This window comes from Rhinoderma darwinii, chromosome 3, assembly GCF_050947455.1.
Source record: "Rhinoderma darwinii isolate aRhiDar2 chromosome 3, aRhiDar2.hap1, whole genome shotgun sequence".
Classification (NCBI taxonomy): Eukaryota; Metazoa; Chordata; class Amphibia; order Anura; family Rhinodermatidae; genus Rhinoderma; species Rhinoderma darwinii.
In genome coordinates this window covers 2,523,566-2,547,871 of record NC_134689.1, presented here as the reverse complement: position 1 = coordinate 2,547,871, position 24,306 = coordinate 2,523,566, and the positions used below count along the sequence as shown (strand labels likewise).

Below are 24,306 nucleotides of genomic sequence, written 5' to 3'. Positions count from 1 at the left end.
GACAGGAGATGAATGATAAATGACGGGAGACGAATGATAAATGACGGGAGATGAATGATAAATGACGGGAGATGAATGATAAATGACGGGAGATGAATGATAAATGACGGGAGATGAATGATAAATGACGGGAGATGAATGATAAATGACGGGAGATGAATGATAAATGACGGGAGATGAATGATAAATGACGGGAGACGAATGATAAATGACGGGAGACGAATGATAAATGACGGGAGACGAATGATAAATGACGGGAGACGAATGATAAATGACGGGAGACGAATGATAAATGATGAGTGATAAATAATGAAAGAAATTATGTGTTAAAGAATGAGTAACAAAGGCTAAAAGACAATGAACACTAAAAATGAAATGCTGCCTCATTCACGAGTGATAGATAATGAAACATAAATGAGTGATAAATGATGAGATATAAATGATGAGACATAAATGAGGAGTGATACATGTTTAGAGTTTAATGAGAAATTAGAAATGATGACAGATTAATAATGAGAAGTGATAAATCATAACGGACACACGAGGAGTGATGAGTGACGAGTGTTAATGATGAAAGATACACAATTAGTGATACAGAAGTGATAAATGATACATTATAGGAAGTAAACAATGAATGATAAATATTATCATATAACAATATTCCCAAAAGACACTTTTATGTAAAACTCATGAAATCCTGAAATTTGATTGGACATTGTAATCGGTCTTCAGTGTGATCACTTTACCTGCCATGGAGGCAAAAATGGTTGTGTTTCTGGCCTGCAGTATGTTACGTGATTATATAGGGGACATTATTACATCTATATTTACATAATGGTGATTTTTTTTTTGCCGCCAATAGAGCCGCAGGGACGAGGCCATATCTCAGTATTTACCCCGGCGTTCTTTTTCTCATCACAGTTTCAGCTTATTAAAGGCGTCTCATGTATAAATTTATTGTCTGGTAAAGTTTGCACCCGGCCGCGGCCATCCTGCTTTCTGAGTAGCCAACCTGAAGTCTGTGACACCAACAGATATGATTTTAATGGAGGGCTATTGATTATTATCAGTGCGACTCCGCTGAATAACATGGGCCTGGTAATGCTAATCATTAGTCGTCTTCGATCAATAGGACTCCCTGAATCCAGAGAGTGCCAAAGTGTATTTAAGTAACGGAGGGCGAAATAATGAAGGTCCTGGTCGGCCGCTGGGAAGGCCGGGATGTGTTAATGGTCTCCAGTTGCTTTGGGACGATTCCAATCCACAGAAACGAGTGTCCTGCTCCGAGCAAAGTGATCAGCAAAGGATTCATTCCGAGTGTAAAATGTTCTCAGCTGGACGTGGAGAATATCGTTACATTGTGACATCTGATCTCTTTATTGTGTCTTCATCTCATCCTGTAATGTATGGAGAGCGGCAGCTCCGGGGGCGCTGAACACGCAGCCGCCTGTGATTGATGCATCTGCTGCATATGGATGTGTCAGGATCACACATGGGGCCCATCACCTTCAGGTAACACATTCTCAAAAATCCAAAAATCTGTACAATCTTGTATTTTTTTGCAGAGACACAAATAAGACATTTTTGGATGAAATATAAGATGCAAACGGTGCACAAAAATTGCAAAAGGTCACCCCACAGTTACGCGCGCCCTGTCCTCCATTTATAAAGTGCAACTGTACAGAGCGTGCTCTGCTGTGCTGTATTGCAGGAGATGTAGTGTTTATAACCAGCGTACATACCTAATCTACATACCCTCCAGTGTAGGGTGCATTGGATTATAGGGTCTCTACTAAGCTGTTAGGGTTTGTCTGTCAATGGAGCGCTGACAGGTTCCAGGCAGCGGAATTGTAGATGCAAGACATGATGTGGCATTTTGTCTGCATGTGGCTGGATTATAAAATATGATGTGACAGCAGAATTGTGAGTGCTGCTGTAATGACGGGGGTAGGGAAACGGACAAGTGAGCCCTAATCTACCTGCCACTCTGTCCCTGCCTACTTGCAACGACCCGCCCTAGGCGACGGGGTACAACTGGGCGGCGGTCCCTACACTCAGTAAGTGCACGAGACAAACAGACAAGGGAACACAAAGCTAAGGGAAATGGGGCAGTTGCCCACGGCAAAACCGTGAGCAACAAGAGTGGTGAACGAGCCAAGTCAAACCAGGAGAGCACGAGGTACCAAACGCAGAGCAGGAGAGTAGTCAGTAAGCCAGGGTCAGTATGGAGCAGGATCAAATAGATAGAAGCTGTAGCTGGGCCAGGAAACCACACGAGAAGAATCACAAGCAAAGCAGGAACAGGAAAGGCAGGTATAAATAGACCGAGGGCGGGAGCTAGCTCCGTCTGGCCAGGCTGCGATAGGCTCTCCCACTCCTAAGCCTGCCAGCCTGAGTGGTGGAAGCTGGAGTCAGTCTCAGAGACATAGACTCAGGTGCAGACTGATTACCTATGGGCGTATACACAGAAGTTGTGCCTGGCAGATCCTTTACAGTACCCCCCCTTTTATGAGGGGCCACCGGACCCTTTCTAAGTGGACCTGGTTTATCGGGGAAATGAAGGTGGAACTTCCTGACCAATACCCCAGCGTGAACATCCCGGGCGGGTACCCAAGTCCTCTCCTCGGGCCCGTAACCTCTCCAATGGACCAGGTACTGGAGGGAGCCTTGGACCATCTTGCTGCCCACAATCTTGGCCACCTCGAACTCCACCCCCTCAGGGGTGAGAACGGGAACAGGAGGTTTTCTCGAGGGAGCCAAGGATGGGGAGCAGCGTTTAAGGAGGGAGGCATGAAACACGTCGTGTATTCGAAAAGATGGGGGCAACTCCAGTCGGAAGGAGACAGGATTGAGGACTTCAACGACCTTGTACGGCCCAATAAACCGGGGAGCAAACTTCTTGGACGGGACTTTAAGGCGCAAGTTCTTTGACAATAGCCACACCAGATCCCCGACCATAAACAAGGGGTTAGCAGAACGTCTTCTATGAGCCTGAGTTTTTTGTACGCTCTGGGACGCCTCTAGGTTCTTCTGAACCTGGGCCCAGACTGTGCACAGTTCCCGATGAACGACATCTACCTCGGGATTGTTGGAACTACCAGGTGAAACGGAGGAGAACCGTGGATTAAACCCAAAATTACAGAAAAAGGGGGAGACCCCTGACGAGTTACTGACCCGGTTATTAAGGGAAAATTCGGCGAGGGGAATGAATGAGACCCAATCATATTGACAGTCAGAGATAAAACACCTTAAATATTGTTCTAGAGATTGATTAGTCCTCTCTGTTTGGCCATTAGTTTCAGGATGGAAGGCAGAGGAGAAGGACAGATCAATCTCCAACTTTTTACAGAAGGCTCTCCAAAACAATGAAACAAATTGTACCCCTCTGTCCGAAACAATATTGACAGGGACCCCATGGAGACGCAGGATGTGTTTGACAAACAAGGTAGCTAACGTCTTAGCATTGGGTAGTTTCTTGAGGGGCACAAAGTGGCACATCTTACTGAAGCGGTCTACCACCACCCACACCACCGACTTGCCTTGAGATGGAGGCAAATCGGTGATAAAATCCATGGAGATATGTGTCCAAGGTCTCTGGGGAATGGGCAAAGAACATAGTAAGCCCGCTGGTCGGGACCTGGGAGTCTTGGACCTAGCACAAACCTCACAAGCGGCGACGTAGGCCTTAACGTCTTTAGGCAACCCAGGCCACCAATAGTTTCTGGCAATGAGGTGCTTGGTATCCAGGACGCCTGGATGACCAGATAGTGCGGAGTCATGATTTTCCCTAAGTACCCTTAGCCGGAATTGCAGGGGAACAAACAGCTTGTCCTCAGGAAGGTTCCCGGGAGCTGAACCTTGATCAGCAGCAATTTCAGAGACTAAATCAGAATCAAGAGGAAATGATTATACCTGGAGGCAAAACACAAGCAGGATCTTCCTCCGAAGGAGGGCTGGCCATGAAGGTACGCGACAGTGCATCAGCCTTAATATTTTTAGACCCAGCCCTATAGGTAACCAAAAAGTTGAATCTGGTAAAAAATAGCGCCCATCGAGCTTGTCTCGGGTTTAGCCCCCGGGCAGATTCTAGGAAAACCAGATTCTTGTGGTCGGTAAGGACCGTTACCTGGTGTCTGGCCCCCTCCAGGAAGTGGCGCCACTCTTCAAATGCCCATTTAATGGCTAAGAGTTCGCGGTTGCCAATATCATAGTTACTCTCAGTGGGCGAAAACTTCCTGGAGAAGTAGGCACAGGGACGGAGATGGGTGAGGGACCTGGTACCCTGGGACAAGACGGCCCCCACTCCCACCTCGGAGGCGTCAACCTCCACAATAAATGGCTCCATTTGGTTGGGCTGAACCAGCATCGGGGCCGAGATAAAGCACTTCTTAAGGACCTCAAAAGCCTGGACAGCCTCAGGAGGCCAGTGGAGGAGATCTGTAATGGCAGGAAGGAGGTGAAGGGAAAGTGAGCCCTAATCTACCCACCGCCCTATCCCTGCCTACTTGCAACGACCCGCCCTAGGCGACGAGGTACAACTGGGCGGCGGTCCCTACGCTGGCTAAGTGCACTGGAAGACAAACGGGGAACACGCAAGGGAAGGGGCAGTAGCCACGGAACGCCACGAGGAAACGGGGCGGCGAACGAACAGTCAGGACCAGGACGAAGTGAGTACACCCGAGCGGGTACGGAGACAGAAGCAAGCCAGGGCAAGCAAGCAGGTCAAGCAGAACTGCAGCAAGGCAGAAGCACGGCAGAAGCAGGCTGGAGCAAGCAGCAGTGGGGCCAGGAATCCAAAAGAATTACAAGCACTGAGGGAGAGCACAGGGCAGGTAATAAAGGGCAGGGGGCGGAGCTAACTCCGAGAGACCAGGCCGCGATAGGCTCTCCCACTCCTGAGCCTGCCACCCTGGTTGGTGGGAGATGGTGTCAGTCGAACAGGTCTGGCCTCAGGTGTGGATTGATTAATCCCAGGAGTATAGCTAGATGAAGTACCTGGCAGATCCCTAACAGTACTCCCCCTTTTATGAGGGGCCACCGGACCCTTACTAAGGGGACCCGGTTTAGTGGGGAAGAGGAGGTGGAACCTCCTGATCAATACCCCAGCGTGAACATCACGGGCAGGTACCCAAGTCCTCTCCTCCGGCCCGTATCCTTTCCAATGGACCAGGTACTGGAGGGAGCCCTGGACCATCCTACTGTCCATAATCTTGGCCACCTCGAATTCCACCCCCTCAGGGGTGAGAACGGGAACAGGAGGTATCCTCGAGGGGGACCAGGACGGGGAGCAGCGTTTAAGGAGGGAGGCATGGAAGACGTCATGTATGCGAAAGGATGGGGGGAGCTCCAGACGGAAGGATACAGGGTTGAGGACTTCAATGATCTTATAAGGTCCAATGAATCGGGGAGCAAACTTCCTGGACGGGACCTTAAGGCGCAAGTTTCTGGACGACAACCAGACCAAATCCCCGACGACAAACCGGGGGTTAGCAGAACGTCTACTATCCGCCTGAATCTTTTGTGCGCTCTGGGACGCCTCTAGGTTCTTCTGAACCTGGGCCCAGACAGTGCACAGTTCCCGATGAACCTCCTCTACCTCAGGATTATTGGAACAACCAGGGGAGACGGAGGAGAACCTTGGGTTAAACCCGAAATTACAGAAAAATGGGGAGACCCCTGACGAGTTACTGACCCGGTTATTCAGGGAAAATTCAGCAAGGGGAAGGAATGAGACCCAATCGAATTGACAGTCCGAGATGAAACACCTTAAATATTGTTCCAGGGATTGGTTGGTCCTTTCCGTTTGGCCATTAGTTTCGGGATGGAAGGCGGAGGAGAAGGACAGATCAATCTCCAACTTTTTACAAAAAGCTCTCCAAAATAAGGAAACAAATTGTACCCCTCTGTCAGAAACGATATTGACTGGGGCCCCATGGAGACGCAGGATGTGTTTCACGAACAAAGAAGCTAACGTCTTGGCGTTAGGTAGCTTCTTAAGGGGCACAAAGTGGCACATCTTGCTGAAGCGGTCGACTACCACCCACACCACCGACTTGCCCTGAGATGGAGGCAAATCGGTGATAAAATCCATGGAGATATGGGTCCAAGGTCTCTGGGGAATGGGCAAGGAACGTAGTAGGCCCGCAGGTCGGGACCTAGGGGTTTTGGACCTAGCGCAAACCTCACAAGCGGCGACGTAAGCCCTAACATCTTTAGGCAACCCAGGCCACCAATAGTTTCTGGTAATGAGGTGTTTGGTGCCCAAGATGCCAGGATGACCAGATAGAGCGGAGTCATGGTTTTCCCTGAGTACCCTCAGCCGGTATTGCAGGGGAACAAACAGTTTGTCCCCAGGGACGTTCCCGGGAGCTGCACCCTGATCAGCCGCGATATCAGAAGCTAAATCAGAATCCGTGGCAGAGACGATTATACCAGGGGGTAAAATACAAGCGGGATCCTTCTCGGAAGGAGGATTGGCCATGAAACTACGTGACAGAGCGTCAGCCTTAATATTCTTGGACCCAGCCCTATAGGTAACCAAGAAATTAAATCTGGTAAAGAATAGTGCCCACCGAGCTTGTCTAGGATTAAGCCTCCGGGCCGATTCTAGGAAAACCAGATTCTTGTGATCCGTAAGGACCGTTACCTGGTGTCTGGCCCCCTCCAGGAAGTGCCGCCACTCCTCAAACGCCCATTTAATGGCTAGAAGTTCGCGGTTGCCAATATCATAGTTACTCTCCGTGGGCGAAAACTTCCTAGAGAAGTAAGCACAGGGGCGGAGATGGGTGAGGGAGCTGGTACCCTGGGACAAGACGGCCCCCACTCCCACCTCGGAAGCGTCAACCTCCACAATAAATGGCTCCTCTTGGTTGGGCTGAATCAGCACGGGGGCCGAGATAAAGCACTTCTTGAGAGTCTCAAAGGCCTGGACGGCCTCAGGGGGCCAATGGAGGACATCGGCACCCTTGCGGGTGAGGTCCGTAAGAGGCTTAGCGACGACCGAGAAGTTGGCAATAAATCTCCTGTAATAGTTGGCGAACCCTAAAAAACACTGTAACGCCTTAAGGGAGGCAGGTTGGACCCATTCCGCCACAGCTTGAACCTTGGCAGGGTCCATGCGGAATTCATGAGGAGTGAGGATTTGCCCTAAAAATGGTATCTCCTGTACCCCAAAGACACATTTTTCAGTCTTAGCAAACAGATTATTCTCCCGAAGGACCTGGAGCACCTTCCTGACATGCTCCACGTGGGAGGACCAGTCCTTGGAAAACACCAGTATGTCATCAAGGTACACAACAAGAAATATCCCCAGGTAATCTCTCAGGATTTCATTAATAAAATTCTGGAAGACAGCAGGGGCATTACACAACCCAAAGGGCATGACCAGGTATTCGAAATGACCCTCGGGTGTGTTGAACGCAGTTTTCCACTCATCCCCCTCTTTGATGCGGATAAGGTTATATGCCCCCCGTAGATCGAACTTAGAAAACCACTGGGCTCCCTGAACCTGATTAAAAAGATCCGGAATCAAAGGAAGTGGGTACTGGTTCCTTACGGTGACCTTATTCAGGTTACGATAATCAATGCACGGCCTAAGACCACCATCCTTCTTCCCCACGAAGAAGAAGCCAGCACCTACAGGAGAAGTCGAGGGGCGAATGAAACCCTTGGCCAGGCATTCTTGGATATATACCCTCATCGCTTCACGTTCAGGACATGAAAGATTAAATATCCTACCCTTAGGAAGCTTGGCACCAGGCACCAAATCGATGGCGCAATCGTAATCTCTATGGGGGGGCAACACCTCAGAGGCCTCCTTGGAAAACACATCGGCGAAGTCCTGAACAAACTCAGGAAGCGTGTTTACCTCCTCCCGGGGAGAAATAGTGTTAACAGAAAGACATGACATAAGACATTCATTACCCCATTTGGTGAGATCCCCAGTATTCCAATCAAACGTGGGATTATGCAACTGCAACCAGGGAAGACCTAATACCAGATCAGACGATAATCCCTGCATCACCAGTACAGAGCACTGCTCCAAATGCATGGAGCCAACCAGGAGTTCAAAAACAGGGGTATGCGGAGTAAAATAACCATTAGCAAGGGGGGTTGAGTCGATTCCTACTACAGGGATAGGATAAGGTAAATCAATACAAGGCATCTTTAGAGACATAGCAAATTCCACAGACATGATATTAGCAGATGAGCCAGAATCCACGAAAGCACTGCCCGTGGCAGACCGGCCAGCAAACGAGACCTGAAAGGGAAGCAAAATTTTATTGCGTTTCACATTAACGGGAAATACCTGTGCGCCCAAGTGACCTCCCCGATGATCACTTAGGCGCGGAAGTTTTCCGGCTTCTTATTCTTGCGCCTGGGACAGGTGTTCAGTAGATGCTTGTCGTCCCCACAGTAGAAGCAGAGACCATTCATTCTGCGAAACTCCCTACGTTGTCGAGGGGACATGGAGGCCCCGAGTTGCATAGGTACCTCCGAGTCCTCCGTGGAGGGGCGAGGAGACGGGACCTCGGGGGGAATCGCAGAAAAGTCAGAGGGGAGCACACTGAAGCGTTCTAGCTGACGTTCCCTGAGACGTCGGTCAAGTCGTACTGCTAGGGCCATAACCTGGTCAAGGGAGTCAGGCGAGGGGTAGCTAACCAGCAGATCCTTCAGGGCGTCAGATAATCCTAACCTAAACTGGCACCTTAGGGCCGGATCGTTCCACTGAGAAGCTACGCACCACTTCCTAAAATCAGAACAGTATTCCTCAACCGGTCTCCTACCCTGACATAAGGTCACCAGCTGACTCTCGGCTAAAGCAGTCCTGTCAGTCTCGTCGTAAATGAGTCCGAGGGCAGAGAAAAAACGATCAACAGAGGAAAGTTCAGGGGCGTCAGGAGCCAAGGAGAAGGCCCACTCTTGGGGCCCTTCCTGGAGTCGGGATATGATGATACCCACCCGCTGGTTCTCGGAACCTGAGGAGTGGGGCTTTAGGCGGAAATACAGTCTGCAACTCTCCCGGAAGGAGAGAAACGTCTTACGGTCCCCTGAAAACCGGTCAGGTAACTTGAGGTCGGGTTCTAGAGGTGAGGTGAGGGGTACTACTAAAGCAGCGTCACCCTGATTGACCCTTTGGGCCAGGGCCTGGACCTGTAGGGAGAGGCCCTGCATCTGCTGGGTCAGGGTCTCAAGGGGGTCCATGATAGCGTCAGCGTAGGAGAAAGGGTAGACTAGGTAACGGCTTGTAATTATGTAATGGCAGGAAGGAGGTGAAGGGAAAGTGAGCCCTAATCTACCCACCGCCCTGTCCCTGCCTACTTGCAACGACCCGCCCTAGGCGACGAGGTACAACTGGGCGGCGGTCCCTACGCTGGCTAAGTGCACTGGAAGACAAACGGGGAACACGCAAGGGAAGGGGCAGTAGCCACGGAACGCCACGAGGAAACGGGGCGGCGAACGAACAGTCAGGACCAGGACGAAGTGAGTACACCCGAGCGGGTACGGAGACAGAAGCAAGCCAGGGCAAGCAAGCAGGTCAAGCAGAACTGCAGCAAGGCAGAAGCACGGCAGAAGCAGGCTGGAGCAAGCAGCAGTGGGGCCAGGAATCCAAAAGAATTACAAGCACTGAGGGAGAGCACAGGGCAGGTAATAAAGGGCAGGGGGCGGAGCTAACTCCGAGAGACCAGGCCGCGATAGGCTCTCCCACTCCTGAGCCTGCCACCCTGGTTGGTGGGAGATGGTGTCAGTCGAACAGGTCTGGCCTCAGGTGTGGATTGATTAATCCCAGGAGTATACCTAGATGAAGTACCTGGCAGATCCCTAACAAGATCAGCACCCTTGCGAGTGAGATCCGTAAGAGGCTTAGCGATGACCGAGAAGTTAGCAATAAATCTCCTGTAACAATTAGCGAACCCCAAAAAACACTGTAACGCCTTCAGGGAGGCAGGTTGGACCCATTCCGCCACAGCCTGGACCTTTGCGGGGTCCATGCGGAATTCATGAGGAGTGAGGATTTGACCCAAAAATGGTATCTCCTGTATCCCAAACACACATTTTTCGGTTTTCACAAACAGTTTGTTTTCCCGAAGGGCCTGGAGCACCTTCCTCACATGCTCAATGTGGGAGGACCAGTCCTTGGAAAACACCAGTATGTCATCAAGGTACACTACAAGAAATACCCCCAGGTAGTCTCTTAAAATCTCATTTATGAAATTCTGGAAGACCGCGGGAGCATTACACAACCCAAAGGCATGACGAGGTATTCGAAATGACCTTCGGGCGTGTTAAACGCAGTCTTCCACTCATCCCCCTCTTTGATGCGGATAAGGTTATACGCCCCCCGTAGATCAAACTTAGAGAACCATTGGGCCACCTGAACCTGATTAAAGAGATCAGGAATCAAAGGAAGGGGGTACTGGTTCCTTACAGTGACCTTATTCAAGTTTCGGTAGTCAATGCACGGCCTAAGACCACCATCCTTCTTCCCTACGAAGAAGAAGCCAGCACCTACCGGAGAAGTAGAGGGGCGAATGTAACCCTTGGCCAGGGATTCCTGGATATACTCTCTCATGGCTTCACGTTCGGGACAAGAGAGATTAAATATCCTACCCTTAGGGAGCTTAGCTCCTGGTACCAAATCAATTGCGCAATCGTAATCTCTATGGGGGGGTAACACTTCGGAGGCCTCCTTAGAGAAAACATCGGCGAAGTCCTGAATAAACTCAGGTAGCGTGTTCACCTCCTCGGGGGGAGAAATAGAATTAACAGAAAAACATGACATCAAACATTCATTACCCCATTTGGTGAGATCCCCAGAATTCCAGTCAAACGTAGGATTATGCAGCTGCAACCAGGGAAGACCTAATACCAGATCGGACGATAATCCCTGCATCACCAGTACAGAGCACTGCTCCAAATGCATGGAGCCAACCAGGAGTTCAAAAACAGGGGTATGTTGTGTAAAATAACCATTAGCAAGAGGAGTGGAGTCGATACCCACTACCGGGACAGGTTTAGGCAAATCAATCAATGGCATAGCAAGGGACATAGCAAATTCCACAGACATGATATTAGCAGAAGACCCTGAATCCACGAAGGCACTGCCGGTAGCAGACCTACCACCAAAAGAAACCTGAAAGGGAAGCAAGATCTTATTACGTTTCATATTTACGGGAAATACCTGTGCGCCCAAGTGTCCTCCCCGATGATCACTTAGGCGCGGAAGTTTTCCGGCTGCTTGTTCTTACGCCTAGGACAGTCGTTCACTTGATGCTTGTCATCCCCACAATAGAAGCAGAGACCATTCTTCCTGCAGAATTCTCTACGTTGTCGGGGGGACACGGAGGCCCCGAGTTGCATAGGTTCATCCGAGTCTTCCGTGGAAGAACGAAGCAACGGAACCTCGGGAGGCATCATGGGGGAGTCAGAGGGGAAAACACAAAAACGTTCAAGTTGTCGTTCCCTGAGACGTCGGTCAAGTCGTACCGCTAAAGCCATAACCTGGTCTAGGGAGTCAGAAGAGGGATAGCTAACTAGCAGATCTTTCAGGGCGTTCGACAGGCCCAACCTAAACTGGCACCTTAAGGCAGGGTCATTCCACTGAGAAGCTACGCACCACTTCCTAAAGTCAGCACAATACTCCTCAACAGGTCTCTTACCCTGACGTAAGGTCACCAGCTGACTCTCGGCAAAGGCAGTCCTGTCAGTATCGTCATAGATGACTCAGAGAGCAGAAAAGAAAAGATCAACGGAGGAAAGTTCAGGGGCGTCAGGAGCCAAGGAGAAGGCCCATTCCTGGGGCCCGTCCTGGAGCCGGGACATAATTATACCCACCCGCTGGCTCTCAGAACCTGAGGAGTGGGGCTTTAAGCGAAAGTAGAGCCTACAACTCTCCCGAAAGGAGAGAAAAGTCCTCCGGTCCCCTGAGAACCGGTCAGGCAACTTGAGGTGGGGTTCAAGAGGTGAGGTGAGGGGCACTACCATGGCAGCGTCAGGCTGGTTGACCCTCTGAGCCAGGGCCTGGACCTGTAGGGAGAGACCCTGCATTTGCTGGGCCAGGGTCTCAAGGGGGTCCATAGATGTGTCAGGGACCAGGGTAGACTAGGTATATGGGCTTGTGATTATGTAATGACGGGGGTAGGGAAACGGACAAGTGAGCCCTAATCTACCCGCCACTCAGTCCCTGCCTACTTGCAACGACCCGCCCTAGGCGACGGGGTACAACTGGGCGGCGGTCCCTACGCTCAGTAAGTGCACGAGACAAACAGACAAGGGAACACAAAGCAAAGGGAAATGGGGCAGTTGCCCACGGCAACACCGTGAGCAACAGAGTGGTGGACGAGCCGAGTCAAACCAGGAGGGAACGAGGAACCAAACGCAGAGCAGGAGAGTAGTCAGTAAGCCAGGGTCAGTATGGAGCAGGATCAAATAGTCAGAAGCTGTAGCAGGGCCAGGAAACCACATGAGAAGAATCACAAGCAAAGGAGGAACAGGAAAGGCAGGTATAAATAGACCGAGGGCGGGAGCTAGCTCCGTCTGGCCAGGCTGCGATAGGCTCTCCCACTCCTAAGCCTGCCAGCCTGAGTGGTGGAAGCTGGAGTCAGTCTCAGAGACATAGACTCAGGTGCAGACTGATTACCTATGGGCGTATACACAGAAGTTGTGCCTGGCAGATCCTTTACAGCTGCTCTGGATGTGACTAGAGTATGAGATATGATGTAACAGCAAAATGATGGCTGCAAGACATGATGTAGTATTGTGAAGTGTGACTAGCATGGGAAGTGACTGGAGTATAATACATGATATAACAGTAGAATTGTGAATACAGCTCTGGAAGTGAGTGGAGTATAAGACATGATGTAACAGTAGAATTGTGAATACAGCTCTGGAAGTGAGTGGAGTATAAGACATAATGTAATAGTAGAATTGTGAATACAGCTCTGGAAGTGAAAGGAGTATAAGACATGATGTAACAGTAGAATTGTGAATACAGCTCTGGAAGTGAGTGGAGTATAAGACATGATGTAACAGTAGAATTGTGAATACAGCTCTGGAAGTGAGTGGGGTATAAGACATGTTGTAACAGTAGAATTGTGAATACAGCTCTGGAAGTGAAAGGAGTATAAGACATGATGTAACAGTAGAATTGTGAATACAGCTCTGGAAGTGAGTGGAGTATAAGACATGATGTAACAGTAGAATTGTGAATACAGCTCTGGAAGTGAGTGGAGTATAAGACATGATGTAACAGTAGAATTGTGAATACAGCTCTGGAAGTGAGTGGAGTATAAGACATGATGTAACAGTAGAATTGTGAATACAGCTCTGGAAGTGAAAGGAGTATAAGACATGATGTAACAGTAGAATTGTGAATACAGCTCTGGAAGTGAGTGGAGTATAAGACATGATGTAACAGCAGAATTGTGATTGCAGCTCTGGATGTGACTGGAGTATAAGAGATTATATAACAGCAGAATTGTGATTGCAGCTCCGGATGTGACTGTAGTATAAGAGATTATGTAACAGCAGAATTGTGATTGCAGCTCCGGATGTGACTGTAGTATAAGAGATGATGTAACAGCAGAATTGTGATTGCAGCTCTGGATGTGACTGCAGTATAAGAGATGATGTAACAGCAGAATTGTGATTGCAGCTCTGGATGTGACTGGAGTATAAGAGATTATATAACAGCAGAATTGTGATTGCAGCTCCGGATGTGACTGTAGTATAAAAGATGATGTAACAGCAGAATTGTGATTGCAGCTCTGGATGTGACTGGAGTATAAGAGATTATGTAACAGCAGAATTGTGATTGCAGCTCCGGATGTGACTGTAGTATAAGAGATTATGTAACAGCAGAATTGTGATTGCAGCTCCGGATGTGACTGTAGTATAAGAGATGATGTAACAGCAGAATTGTGATTTCAGCTCTGGATGTGACTGGAGTATAAGAGGTGTTGTCACTCAGGACCAGTGGAAGATAAGGCACATGAACAGGCGTGCGTCTCTGAGCTCTGCTGGCGCAGTTTGGAGACATACATCTCGTGTGTTATTACTGGAGAAGGACAGGATTTCAGGAGAGACATTTGAAGCTGCACAGAAACATAAGAGAAATGGAAAGAGCCCGAGAACAAAGACTCGTCGCCCCTCATCGGGGACAGGACCCTTGTAAAACAAGAATTGTGTCTCTGGCAACAGTAAGTAATCAGCAACCAGAATAGATGGTCATCGTCACTCGTCCGCCATGGACAGAAGCCGCCACACTCATCCCCAGCAGATGTCCTGTACACGGGTACAAGGGGCAGAACAGATACATCTTATACTCCAGTCACATCCAGAGCTGTACGGAATCCTGCCGCAGAGCTTTTATCTGTCAGCATCCCCTGCTTGTTCAGTGTCGCTTGCTCAGGTCTTGCATTCTGCATAGTTACACCAAGCGCTGTACAGTAATCTCCCAGAATGCAGTGCAGTAGAGAGCATTGCATTATGGGAGTTCAGGTAAGTTACTTGCCTGTTTTTGGAGTAGCGCCCCCCCCCCCCCGGGGTACGGTTATTCTTCTCCCGTATTCACATTTTGAGGGTGTTCTGTATTTATTGTGTCTAATTTTACTACTTTTGTCCGCATTGTATTTTGTTCACGTCTCGGTGGTTTTCACTTGAGGACTGTGACAACCATCCTCCTCCTGTTCATTAGCAGGTTGTCACTGCCCCGCCCCTCTGATGTAATGCATCCTGAGAGATGTAGCCTGTATCTAGCAGACTATTGTACAATGGTTGATAGATGTTGCTGATGGACCATAATGAAGCAGAAGTCTCGGCGTCTTTGATCTTCGGTGGTGTTGAGGACTATTGAGAAACCCTAAGAAAGTAAAGGAGTGGATCCTCCAGCAGATCGGCCAAACCCGACAATGCGAAGCCTCATCTTATTCTGGACATCACTGGAAGATCTAGATCAATGGAGAAGACAATTGTGATGAGAAGAGATGAAGGGAGAAGACGAGGACGACAAGATGGATGAAGAAGACAATCACCGGACACAAGAACACGAATCCTGAAGAAGACTCAACATACAAGACGACACAGGAGATACGACACATGGCAGCCGCTCAGACCTGATCACATGACACATAAAGGGGAACTCCACCATAAGAAACCCCATGGTCTCCCCAGAAGACGGCACCGGGGAGAGTCCTGGAGTTGGCACATTTCCATCAGACAATAAGTGCTGCTGTATTGAGAAAGGTCAAAGTGTTTCTGGCTCCTTGGAGAACACCGCTAGTCGGGAATCAATGTAGAAGTTCATGGATCCTGCCAATGTGGAAGTGCCGGCTTGTCAGGTTTAATTCATGGCGACCGTATGACTGGGGTTTCTCCATCATTTGGGGAATTTCCTAGGGGATCCTATGTCAGAAGAGAAACGAAAAAAAAAATCCCTTTTAAAAGGTTATAATGTTAAAAAACAATCTTCCCGGCTCTTCCGTATCTTCCCGTCTCTTCCCGTATCTTTCTTATCTTCCCGTATCTTTCTTATCTTCCCGTATCTTTCATATCTCCCTGTATCTTCCCGTATCTTCTCATATCTTCCTCTATTATCCAATCTCTTCCCGTATCGTCTCATATTTTCCCTCATTTGCCTTTTTCTCCCTGTATCTTCTCATATCTTCCTCTATTTTCCAATCTCTTCCCGTATCTTCTCATATTTTCCCTCATTTGCCTTTTTCTCCCTGTATCCTCTCATATCTTCCTCTATTTTCCAATCTCTTCCCGTATCTTCCCGTATTTTCCCTCATCTGCTTTTTTCTCCCCGTATCTTCCCGTATCTTCTCATATTTTCCCTCATTTGCCTTTTTCTCCCTGTATCCTCTCATATCTTCACGTATTTTCCAATCTTTTCCTGTATATTCCCGTATCTTCTCCTATCTTCCCATATCTTCCTCTATTTTCTAATATCTTCCCGTATGTTCCCTCATCTGCCTTTTTCTCCCTGTATCTCCCTGTATATTCCCGTATCTTCTCCTATCTTCCCGTATCTTCTCCTATCTTCCCGTATCTTTCCCGCTCTCTGTTTTGCAGGACTTCCGCAGCCTTGGGATGTATCCCAGCCTCATGCTCCTTTATTGCTCTATGATTAGACCGTGCACATGTCTTACTCCACAAGATGGTTATTATTTTTCATACTTGAAGACACACAATGTGTAACCCTTCTCTTTGTCAGACCATTGTTCCGCCGATACATTCCACGCACAACAGTGATGTTGGCACTTGACAAGGCTCCTATTGTCGGCTCTGAATAGCGGCTAATGTGAATGTAGGCATATATTATGTGTCTTATAGAAATCCTCGGAGATGCGCCACTCCAGGATGAGTCTGTTTAAGACCAGAGATGGAAAAGGCAACAATGGTAACCAGGAGAAGTGTAGTGTTTATTTGTAATGAGGTAAGACCTCTCCACGGGGGGGACTGTATAGAACGCTCCTACATTAACTATAATTCTGCTATAGGGATTAATGAAGAAACGGCCGACGGGGGAGGGAACATTTATGGCTAAAGCAAAGCAAAAACTGACCATTATCGGAAAATAACAGTGCGGAGAGATCCGGGGTCTCCATGATGAATCACAACAACGCAGGGGATATGAACATGACGTCATCAAAAATTTTTATGAATGTTTTGCGGAGATTTAGAATGAACATATATGAAAGGGCCCCATTTATGTGACTTGATGGTTCTTCAAGGCTCCAGGCAGAAATCACTTGTCATTTACATACCGCTGTTCTCTTATGTAGCAGAGCTCAGGTACCAGGGCCTGGGGGTAACTGCAACCTCTGCCCCTCTGCACTGGTAAAGGCCACACAGGCCACTGTGCCAGCTTTGCTTTAAAAGAATACAGGCTACCATAAATGGTGCCGTACATACCGGCTGCTATACGTGGTGCCGCGCCTTGTCTACACAACAGAAATGCACCTCTTATCCTTTGAAAAAATGGCGCACCTGTGCAAACACAGGCTGCACTGAGATATTTTTTCTGCAGCCTGTGCCAGCATTGCACTGATAAAATCTAAGCTACCATATGTGGTGCCGAACATACAGGCCGACATAAATGGCACCTTGACTTACCTATAAAATATAAATGGCGCATGTTTGCATGCACAGGCTGTTGTACTAAGCTGACGGACATTTCTGTAACCTTTGCCAGGAATGCACTGATAGAATATAGGCTACTATACCTGGTGCCGTACATACAGGCTGCCATAAATAGTGCCATACATACATACAGAATGCCATAAATAGTGCCATACATACATACATACATGCTGCCATAAATAGTGCCAAACATACATACATACATACATACATACATACATACATATATACATATATACATACATACAGGCTGCCATACATAGTGCCAAACATACATACAGGCTGCCATAAATGGTGCCATATAAACATACAGGCTGCCATAAATAGTGGCAAACATACATACATACATATATACATACATACAGGCTGCCATACATAGTGCCAAACATACATACAGGCTGCCATAAATGGTGCCATATAAACATACAGGCTGCCATAAATAGTGGCAAACATACATACATACATATATACATACATACAGGCTGCCATACATAGTGCCATACATACATACATACATACATACATACAGGGTGCCATAAGTGGTGCCATACATACATACAGGCTGCAATACATAGTACCATACATCCAGGCTACTATAAACAGAACCTCTATTGTGCTGCCGGTGTCTGAGGGGCCCCTGAGTTATTGCTGGATATGCAGTTGCCCTTTAATAACCATCTATTCTTCACCCGTGCTGAGGTATTGGGGCACAGTGCCCCTGCCTCATGTATAGCAGTGTATTAGGTCTTTAAGAAACGCAGCGTTAATATTTTAACCCTCTGTGGCTTCTTATCGCAGCGCGGCGTATGGCGAGGTGACACCTTGAATCCACTTATCCTGTTTTTGAGAACATTGTTTGCAGCGATTTACAGGCAACATCCAAAAACAGATTCATGGTGACAAACAAAAAGGAGTCAAGGATATTGGCAAGAAAATCACTCAACTATTCCGGTTCTCAAGAGATTCTTGTTGATGCCAAGTCTGGAGCGCTCGCTGGTAACTTGTCTGTGAGAGAGAGAAAGAGGAAGAGAGGAAGAGAGAGAGAGAGAGAGGAAGAGAGAGAGCGAGAGGAAGAGAGAGAGAGAAGAAGAGAGAGAGGAAGAGAGAGAGGAAGAGAGAGAAAGAGAAAGAGAGAGAGGAAGAGAGAGAGAGAGCAAGAGGAAGATAGAGGAAGAGAGAGAGAGACAGACAGAGGAAGAGAGAGACAGAGGAAGAGAGAGAGGAAGAGACAGAGAGAGAGGAAGAGAGGGAGAAAGAGACAGAAAGCGAGAGAGGAAGAAAGAGAGGAAGAGAGAGACAGTGGAAGAAAGAGAGGAAGAGACCGAGCGAGAGAGGAAGAGAGAGAAAGAGGAAGAGAGAGAGCGAGAGGAAGAGAGAGACAGAGAGAGAGGAAGAGAGAGAGCGAGAGGAAGAGAGAGAGGGGAAGAGAGGGAGAGAGAGGAAGAGAGAGAGAGAGAGAGGAAGAGACCGAGCGAGAGAGGAAGAGAGAGAAAGAGGAAGAGAGAGAGCGAGAGGAAGAGAGAGACAGAGAGAGAGGAAGAGAGAGAGAGGAAGAGAGAGAGGGGAAGAGAGGGAGAGAGAGGAAGAGAGAGAGAGAGGAAGAGAGAGAGAGAGTGAGAGAGGAAGAGATGGAGAGCGAAAGAGGAAGAGAGAGAGACAGAGGAAGTGAGAGAAAGGAAGAGACAGAGAGAGAGAAGAAAGAGGAAGAGAGAGAGACAGAGGAAGAGAGAAACAGAGGAAGAGAGAGAGAGAGAGGAAGAGACAGAGAGCGAGAGAGGAAGAGAGGGAGGAAGAGAGAGACAGTGGAAGAAAGAGAGGAAGAGACAGAGAGAGAGAGGAAGATAGAGAAAGAGGAAGAGAGCAAAAGAGGAAGAGAGAGAGAGAGAGTGAGAGGAAGAGAGAGAGGAAGAGAGAGAGGGGAGAGAGGGGAGAGAGGGAGAGAGAGGAAGAGAGAGAGAGAGGAAGAGAGAGAAAGAGCGAGAGTGAGAGAGGAAGAGACAGAGTGAAAGAGGAAGAGAGAGAAAGAGAGGGAGAGAGAGGGAGAGAGGAAGACGGAGAGAGAGGAAGAGAGAGAGAGAGAAAGAGAGGAAGAGAGAGAAATAGAGAGAGAGAAAGAGACAGAGAGAGGAAGAGAGAGAATCAGAGAGAGAGGAAGAGACAGAGAGTGGGAGAGGAAGAGACAGAGAGGAAGAGATGGAGCGCGAAACAGGAAGAGAGAGAGAGACAGAGGAAGTGAGAGAAAGGAAGAGACAGAGAGCGAGAGAGGAAGAGAGAGAGGAAGAGAGAGACAGAGGAAGAAAGAGACAGAGCGAGAGAGGAAGAGAGAGAAAGAGGAAGAGAGAGAAAGAGGAAGAGAGAGAGAAAGAGAGAGACAGAGAGAGAAAGAGAGAGGAAGAGAGAGAGGAAGAGACAGAAAGTGATAGAGAAAGAAACAGAGAGCGAGAGAGGAAGAGACGGAGAGCGAGAGTGGAAGAGAGAGAGAGGAAGAGAGAAAAAGAAAGAGAGCGAAGGAGAGGAAGAGAGAGAGGAAGAGAGAGAAAGAGAGAGAGAGAAAGAGGAAGAGAGGGAGAGAAGAAGAGAGGGAGGGAGGAAGAGAGGGAGATAGAGGAAGAGAGAGAAAAAAAAGAGAGAGAAAGAGACAGAGATATAGAGGAAGAGAGAGAAAGAGAGAGAGAGAGCGAGAGAGAGGAAGAGACAGAGAGTGAGAGAGGAAGAGACAGAGAGGAAGAGATGGAGAGCGAAAGAGGAAGAGAGAGAGACAGAGGAAGTGAGAGAACGGAAGAGACAGAGTGCGAGAGGAAGAGAGAGGAAGAGAGAGACAGAGGAAGAGAGGGAGAGACAGAGGAAGAGAGAGAGGAAGAAAAAGAGCAAGAGAGGAAGAGAGGGAGGAAGAGAAAGAGAGCGAGAGAGGAAGAGAGAGACAGAGGAAGAAAGAGAGGAAGAGAAAGAGCGAGAGAGGAAGAGAGAGAGAGAGCAAGAGGAAGAGAGAGGAAGAGAGAGACAGACAGAGGAAGAGAGAGACAGAGGAAGAGAGAGAGGAAGAGACAGAGAGAGAGGAAGAGAGGGAGAAAGAGACAGAAAGCGAGAGGAAGAGAGAGAGGAAGAGAGAGACAGTGGAAGAAAGAGAGGAAGAGACAGAGCGAGAGAAGAAGAGAGAGAAAGAGGAAGAGAGAGCGAGAGGAAGAGAGAGACAGAGAGAAAGGAAGAGAGAGAGGAAGAGAGAGAGAGGAAGAGAGAGAGAGAGGGGAAGAGAGGGAGGGAGAGGAAGAGAGAGAGTGAGAGGAAGAGAGAGAGGAAGAGAGAGAGAGGAAGAGATGGAGAGAGAGGAAGAGAGAGAGGAAGAGAGAGAGCGAGAGAGAGAGAGAGAGAGAGGAAGAGACAGAGTGAAAGAGGAAGAGAGAGAAAGAGAGGGAGAGATTGGGAGAGAGGAAGACGGAGAGAGAGGAAGAGAGAGAGAGAGAGGAAGAGAGAGAAATAGAGAGAGAGAAAGAGAGGAAGAGAGAGAAATAGAGAGAGAGAAAGAGCCAGAGAGAGGAAGAGAGAAAATGAGAGAGAGAGGAAGAGACAGAGAGTGGGAGAGGAAGAGACAGAGAGGAAGAGATGGAGCGCGAAACAGGAAGAGAGAGAGACAGAGGAAGTGAGAGAAAGGAAGAGACAGAGAGCGAGAGAGGAAGAGAAAGAGCAAGAGAGGTAGAGAGGGAGCAAGAGACAGAGAGCGAGAGAGGAAGAGAGAGAGGAAGAGAGAGACAGAGGAAGAAAGAGAAGAAGAGACAGAGCGAGAGAGGAAGAGAGAGAAAGAGGAAGAGAGAGAAAGAGAGAGAGGGAGCAAGAGGAAGAGAGAGAAAGAGAGAGGAAGAGAGAGAGGAAGAGAGGGTGAGAGAGGAAGAGAAGGGAAGAGAGGGAGAGAGAGGAAGAGAGAGAGAGGAAGAGAGAGAGGAAGAAAGAGAAAGAGGAAGAGAGAGAAAGAGGAAGAGAGAGAGGAAGAGAGAGAGAGAGGAAGAAAAAAAGGAAGAGAGAGAGGAAGAGAGAGAGAGAAAGGGGGAGAGAGAGAGAGAGTGAGAGAGGAAGAGATGGAGAGCGAAAGAGGAAGAGAGAGAGACCGAGGAAAAGAGAGAGAGGAAGAGACAGAGAGTGAGAGAGGAAGAGAGGGAGGAAGAGACAGAAAGCGAGAGAGGAAGTGAGAGACAGTGGAAGAAAGAGAGGAAGATACAGAGAGTGAGAGAGGAAGATAGAGAAAGAGGAAGAGAGCAAAAGAAGAAGAGAGAGAGAGAGTGAGAGGAAGAGAGAGACAGAGAGAGGAAGAGATAGTGAGGAAGAGAGAGAGGACGAGAGAGAGGAAGAGAGAGAGGAAGAGAGAGAGAGGAAGAGAGAGAGGAAGAGAGAGAGAGGAAGATAGAGAGGGGAAGAGAGGGAGAGAGAGAGAGAGGAAGAGACAGAGCGAAAGAGGAAGAGAGAGAAAGAGGAATAGAGAGAGAGAAAGAAAGAGAGGGAGAGAGAGGGAGAGGGGAAGACGGAGAGAGAGGAAGAGAGAGAGAGAGAGAGAGAGAGAGGAAGAGAGAGAAATAGAGAGAGAGAAAGAGAGGAAGAGAGAGAAATAGAGAGAGAAAGAGCCAGAGAGAGGAAGAGAGAGAATGAGAGAGAGAGGAAGAGACAGAGAGTGGGAGAGGAAGAGACAGAGAGGAAGAGATGGAGCGCGAAACAGGAAGAGAGAGAGACAGAGGAAGTGAGAGAAAGGAAGAGACAGAGAGCGAGAGAGGAAGAGAAAGAGCGAGAGAGGGAGGAAGAGACAGAGAGCGAGAGAGGAAGAGAGAGAGGAAGAGAGAGACAGAGGAAGAAAGAGAAGAAGAGACAGAGCGAGAGAGGAAGAGAGAGAAAGAGGAAGAGAGAGAAAGAGAAAGAGAGAGAGGAAGAGAGACAGAGGAAGAAAGAGAAAAAGAGACAGAGCGAGAGAGGAAGAGAGAGAAAGAGGAAGAGCGAGAAAGAGAGAGGAAGAGAGAGAGAGCAAGAGGAAGAGAGAGAAAGAGAGAGGAAGAGAGAGGAAGAGGAAGAGAGAGGAAGAGAGAGATAGAGAGAGAGAGAGAGGAAGAGAAAAAAGGAAGAGAGAGAGAGGAAGATAGAGAGAAAGGGAGAGAGAGAGAGAGTGAGAGAGGAAGAGATCGAGAGCGAAAGAGGAAGAGAGAGAGACAGAGGAAGAGAGAGAGAGGAAGAGACAGAGAGCGAGAGAGGAAGAGAGGGAGGAAGAGACAGAAAGCGAGAGAGGAAGAGAGAGACAGTGGAAGAAAGAGAGGAAGAGACAGAGAGTGAGAGAGGAAGATAGAGAAAGAAGAAGAGAGCAAAAGAGGAAGAGAGAGTGAGAGGAAGAGAGAGACAGAGAGAGAGAGAGAGAGAGAGAGGAAGAGATAGAGAGGAAGAGAGAGAGGACGAGAGAGAGGAAGAGAGAGAGGAAGAGAGAGAGAGGAAGAGAGAGAGGTAGAGAGAGACGAAGAGAGAGAGAGGTAGATAGAGAGGGGCAGAGAGGGAGAGAGAGAGAGAGAGAGGAAGAGACAGAGTGAAAGAGGAAGAGAGAGAAAGATGAAGAGAGAGAGAAAGACAGAGAGAAAGAGAGGGAGAAAGAGGAAGACGGAGGGAGAGGAAGAGAGAGAGAGAGAGGAAGAGAGAGAAATAGACAGAAAGAGACAGAGAGAGAGAGAGAGAGGAAGAGAAAGAAAAAGAGACAGAGAGGAAGAGATGGAGAGCGAAAGATGAAGAGAGAGAGACAGAGGAAGTGAGAGAAAGGAAGAGACAGAGAGTGAGAAAGGAAGACAGAGAGGAAAAGAGAGAGACAGCGGAAGAGAGAGAGAGACAGAGGAAGAGAGAGAGGAAGAGAAAGAGCGAGAGAGGAAGAGACAGAGAGCGAGAGAGGAAGAGACAGAGGAAGAGAGAGACAGAGGAAGACAGAGAGAGGAAGAGAGAGAGAGAGCAAGAGGAAGAGAGAGACAGAGAGAGGAAGAGAGAGAGGAAGGGAGAGGAAGAGAGAGAGGGGAAGAGAGGGAGTGAGGAAGAGAGAGAGGAAGAGACAGAGCGAAAGAGGAAGAGAGAGAAAGAGGAATAGAGAGAGAGAAAGAAAGAGAGGGAGAGAGAGGGAGAGGGGAAGACGGAGAGAGAGGAAGAGAGAGAGAGAGTGAGAGAGAGAAAGGAAATGAGAAAGAGAGGGAGAGAAAGAGAGAGGGAGAGAGGAAGACGGATAGAGAGGAAGAGAGAGAGAGAGAGGAAGAGAGAGAAATAGAGAGAAAGAGAGAGGAAGAGACAGAGAGTGAGAGAGGAAGAAACAGAGAGGAAGAGATGGAGAGCGAAAGATGAAGAGAGAGAGACAGAGGAAGTGAGAGAAAGGAAGAGACAGAGAGCGAGAGACGAAGAGAGAGAGAGTAAAAGAGAGAGACAGAGGAAGAGAGAGAGACAGAGGAAGAGAGAGAGGAAGAGACAGAGAGCGAGAGAGGAAGAGAGGGAGGAAGAGACAGAGAGCGAGAGAAGAAGAGAGAGAAAGAGGGAGAGAGAGAAAGAGGAAGACAGAGAGAGGAAGAGAGAGAAAGCAAGAGGAAGAGAGAGACAGAGAGAGGAAGAGAGAGAGAGGAAGAGAGAGAGAGAGAGAGGAAGAGAGGGAGAGAGGAAGAGAGAGAGAGATGGGAAGAGATGGAGAGAGAGGAAGAGAGGGAGAAAGAGGAAGAGAGAGAAAGAGGAAGAGAGAGAGAGAAAGAGAGAGAGAGGAAGAGAGAGAGGAAGAGAGAGAAAGGAAGTGAGAGAGGAAGATAGAGAAAGGTAGAGAGAGAGAGAGAGAAAGAGATTGACAGAGAGAGAAAGAGAGAGAGAGAGAGGAAGAGACAGAGAGGAAGAGAGAGAGGAAGAGACAGAGAGCGAGAGAGGAAGAGAGAGGAAGAGAGACAGAGGAAGAGAGAGAGAGAGGAAGAGACAGAGCGAGAGAGAAAGAGAGAGAGAGAGAGAGAGAAAGAGAGAGAAACAGAGGAAGACCGAGAGGGAGAGAGGACTATTGAACGGAAAGAACCAGCACTTCAGGCGATATTAGGAGACTAGGAGGTGGCTCAGCGACAGCCCAGCGCACAGAGGACGCACTCCGCAGAACTACAGTCGCCTGATCAAAGTTCATGGCTAATAACGTAGAAGTAA

General features: G+C 48.5%; 1 protein-coding gene and 2 pseudogenes across 1 annotated transcript; all 3 read left to right on the top strand.

The window, feature by feature from the left end:
• The first annotated feature begins 14,487 nt into the window (after positions 1-14,487).
• LOC142748532 (uncharacterized) lies at positions 14,488-19,750 on the top strand (annotated as a pseudogene).
• Positions 19,751-20,006: 256 nt separating this feature from the next.
• Positions 20,007-21,541, top strand: LOC142748531 (uncharacterized; annotated as a pseudogene).
• Positions 21,542-22,001: 460 nt separating this feature from the next.
• LOC142748530 (uncharacterized) lies at positions 22,002-23,934 on the top strand (the record flags this gene model as incomplete). Its single annotated transcript, XM_075855598.1, is given in 3 exon segments — positions 22,002-22,495; positions 22,549-22,614; positions 23,697-23,934. Coding segments are annotated over 3 exon segments (798 nt in total), but the record flags the coding sequence as incomplete, so codon positions are not given.
• Positions 23,935-24,306: the final 372 nt, after the last annotated feature.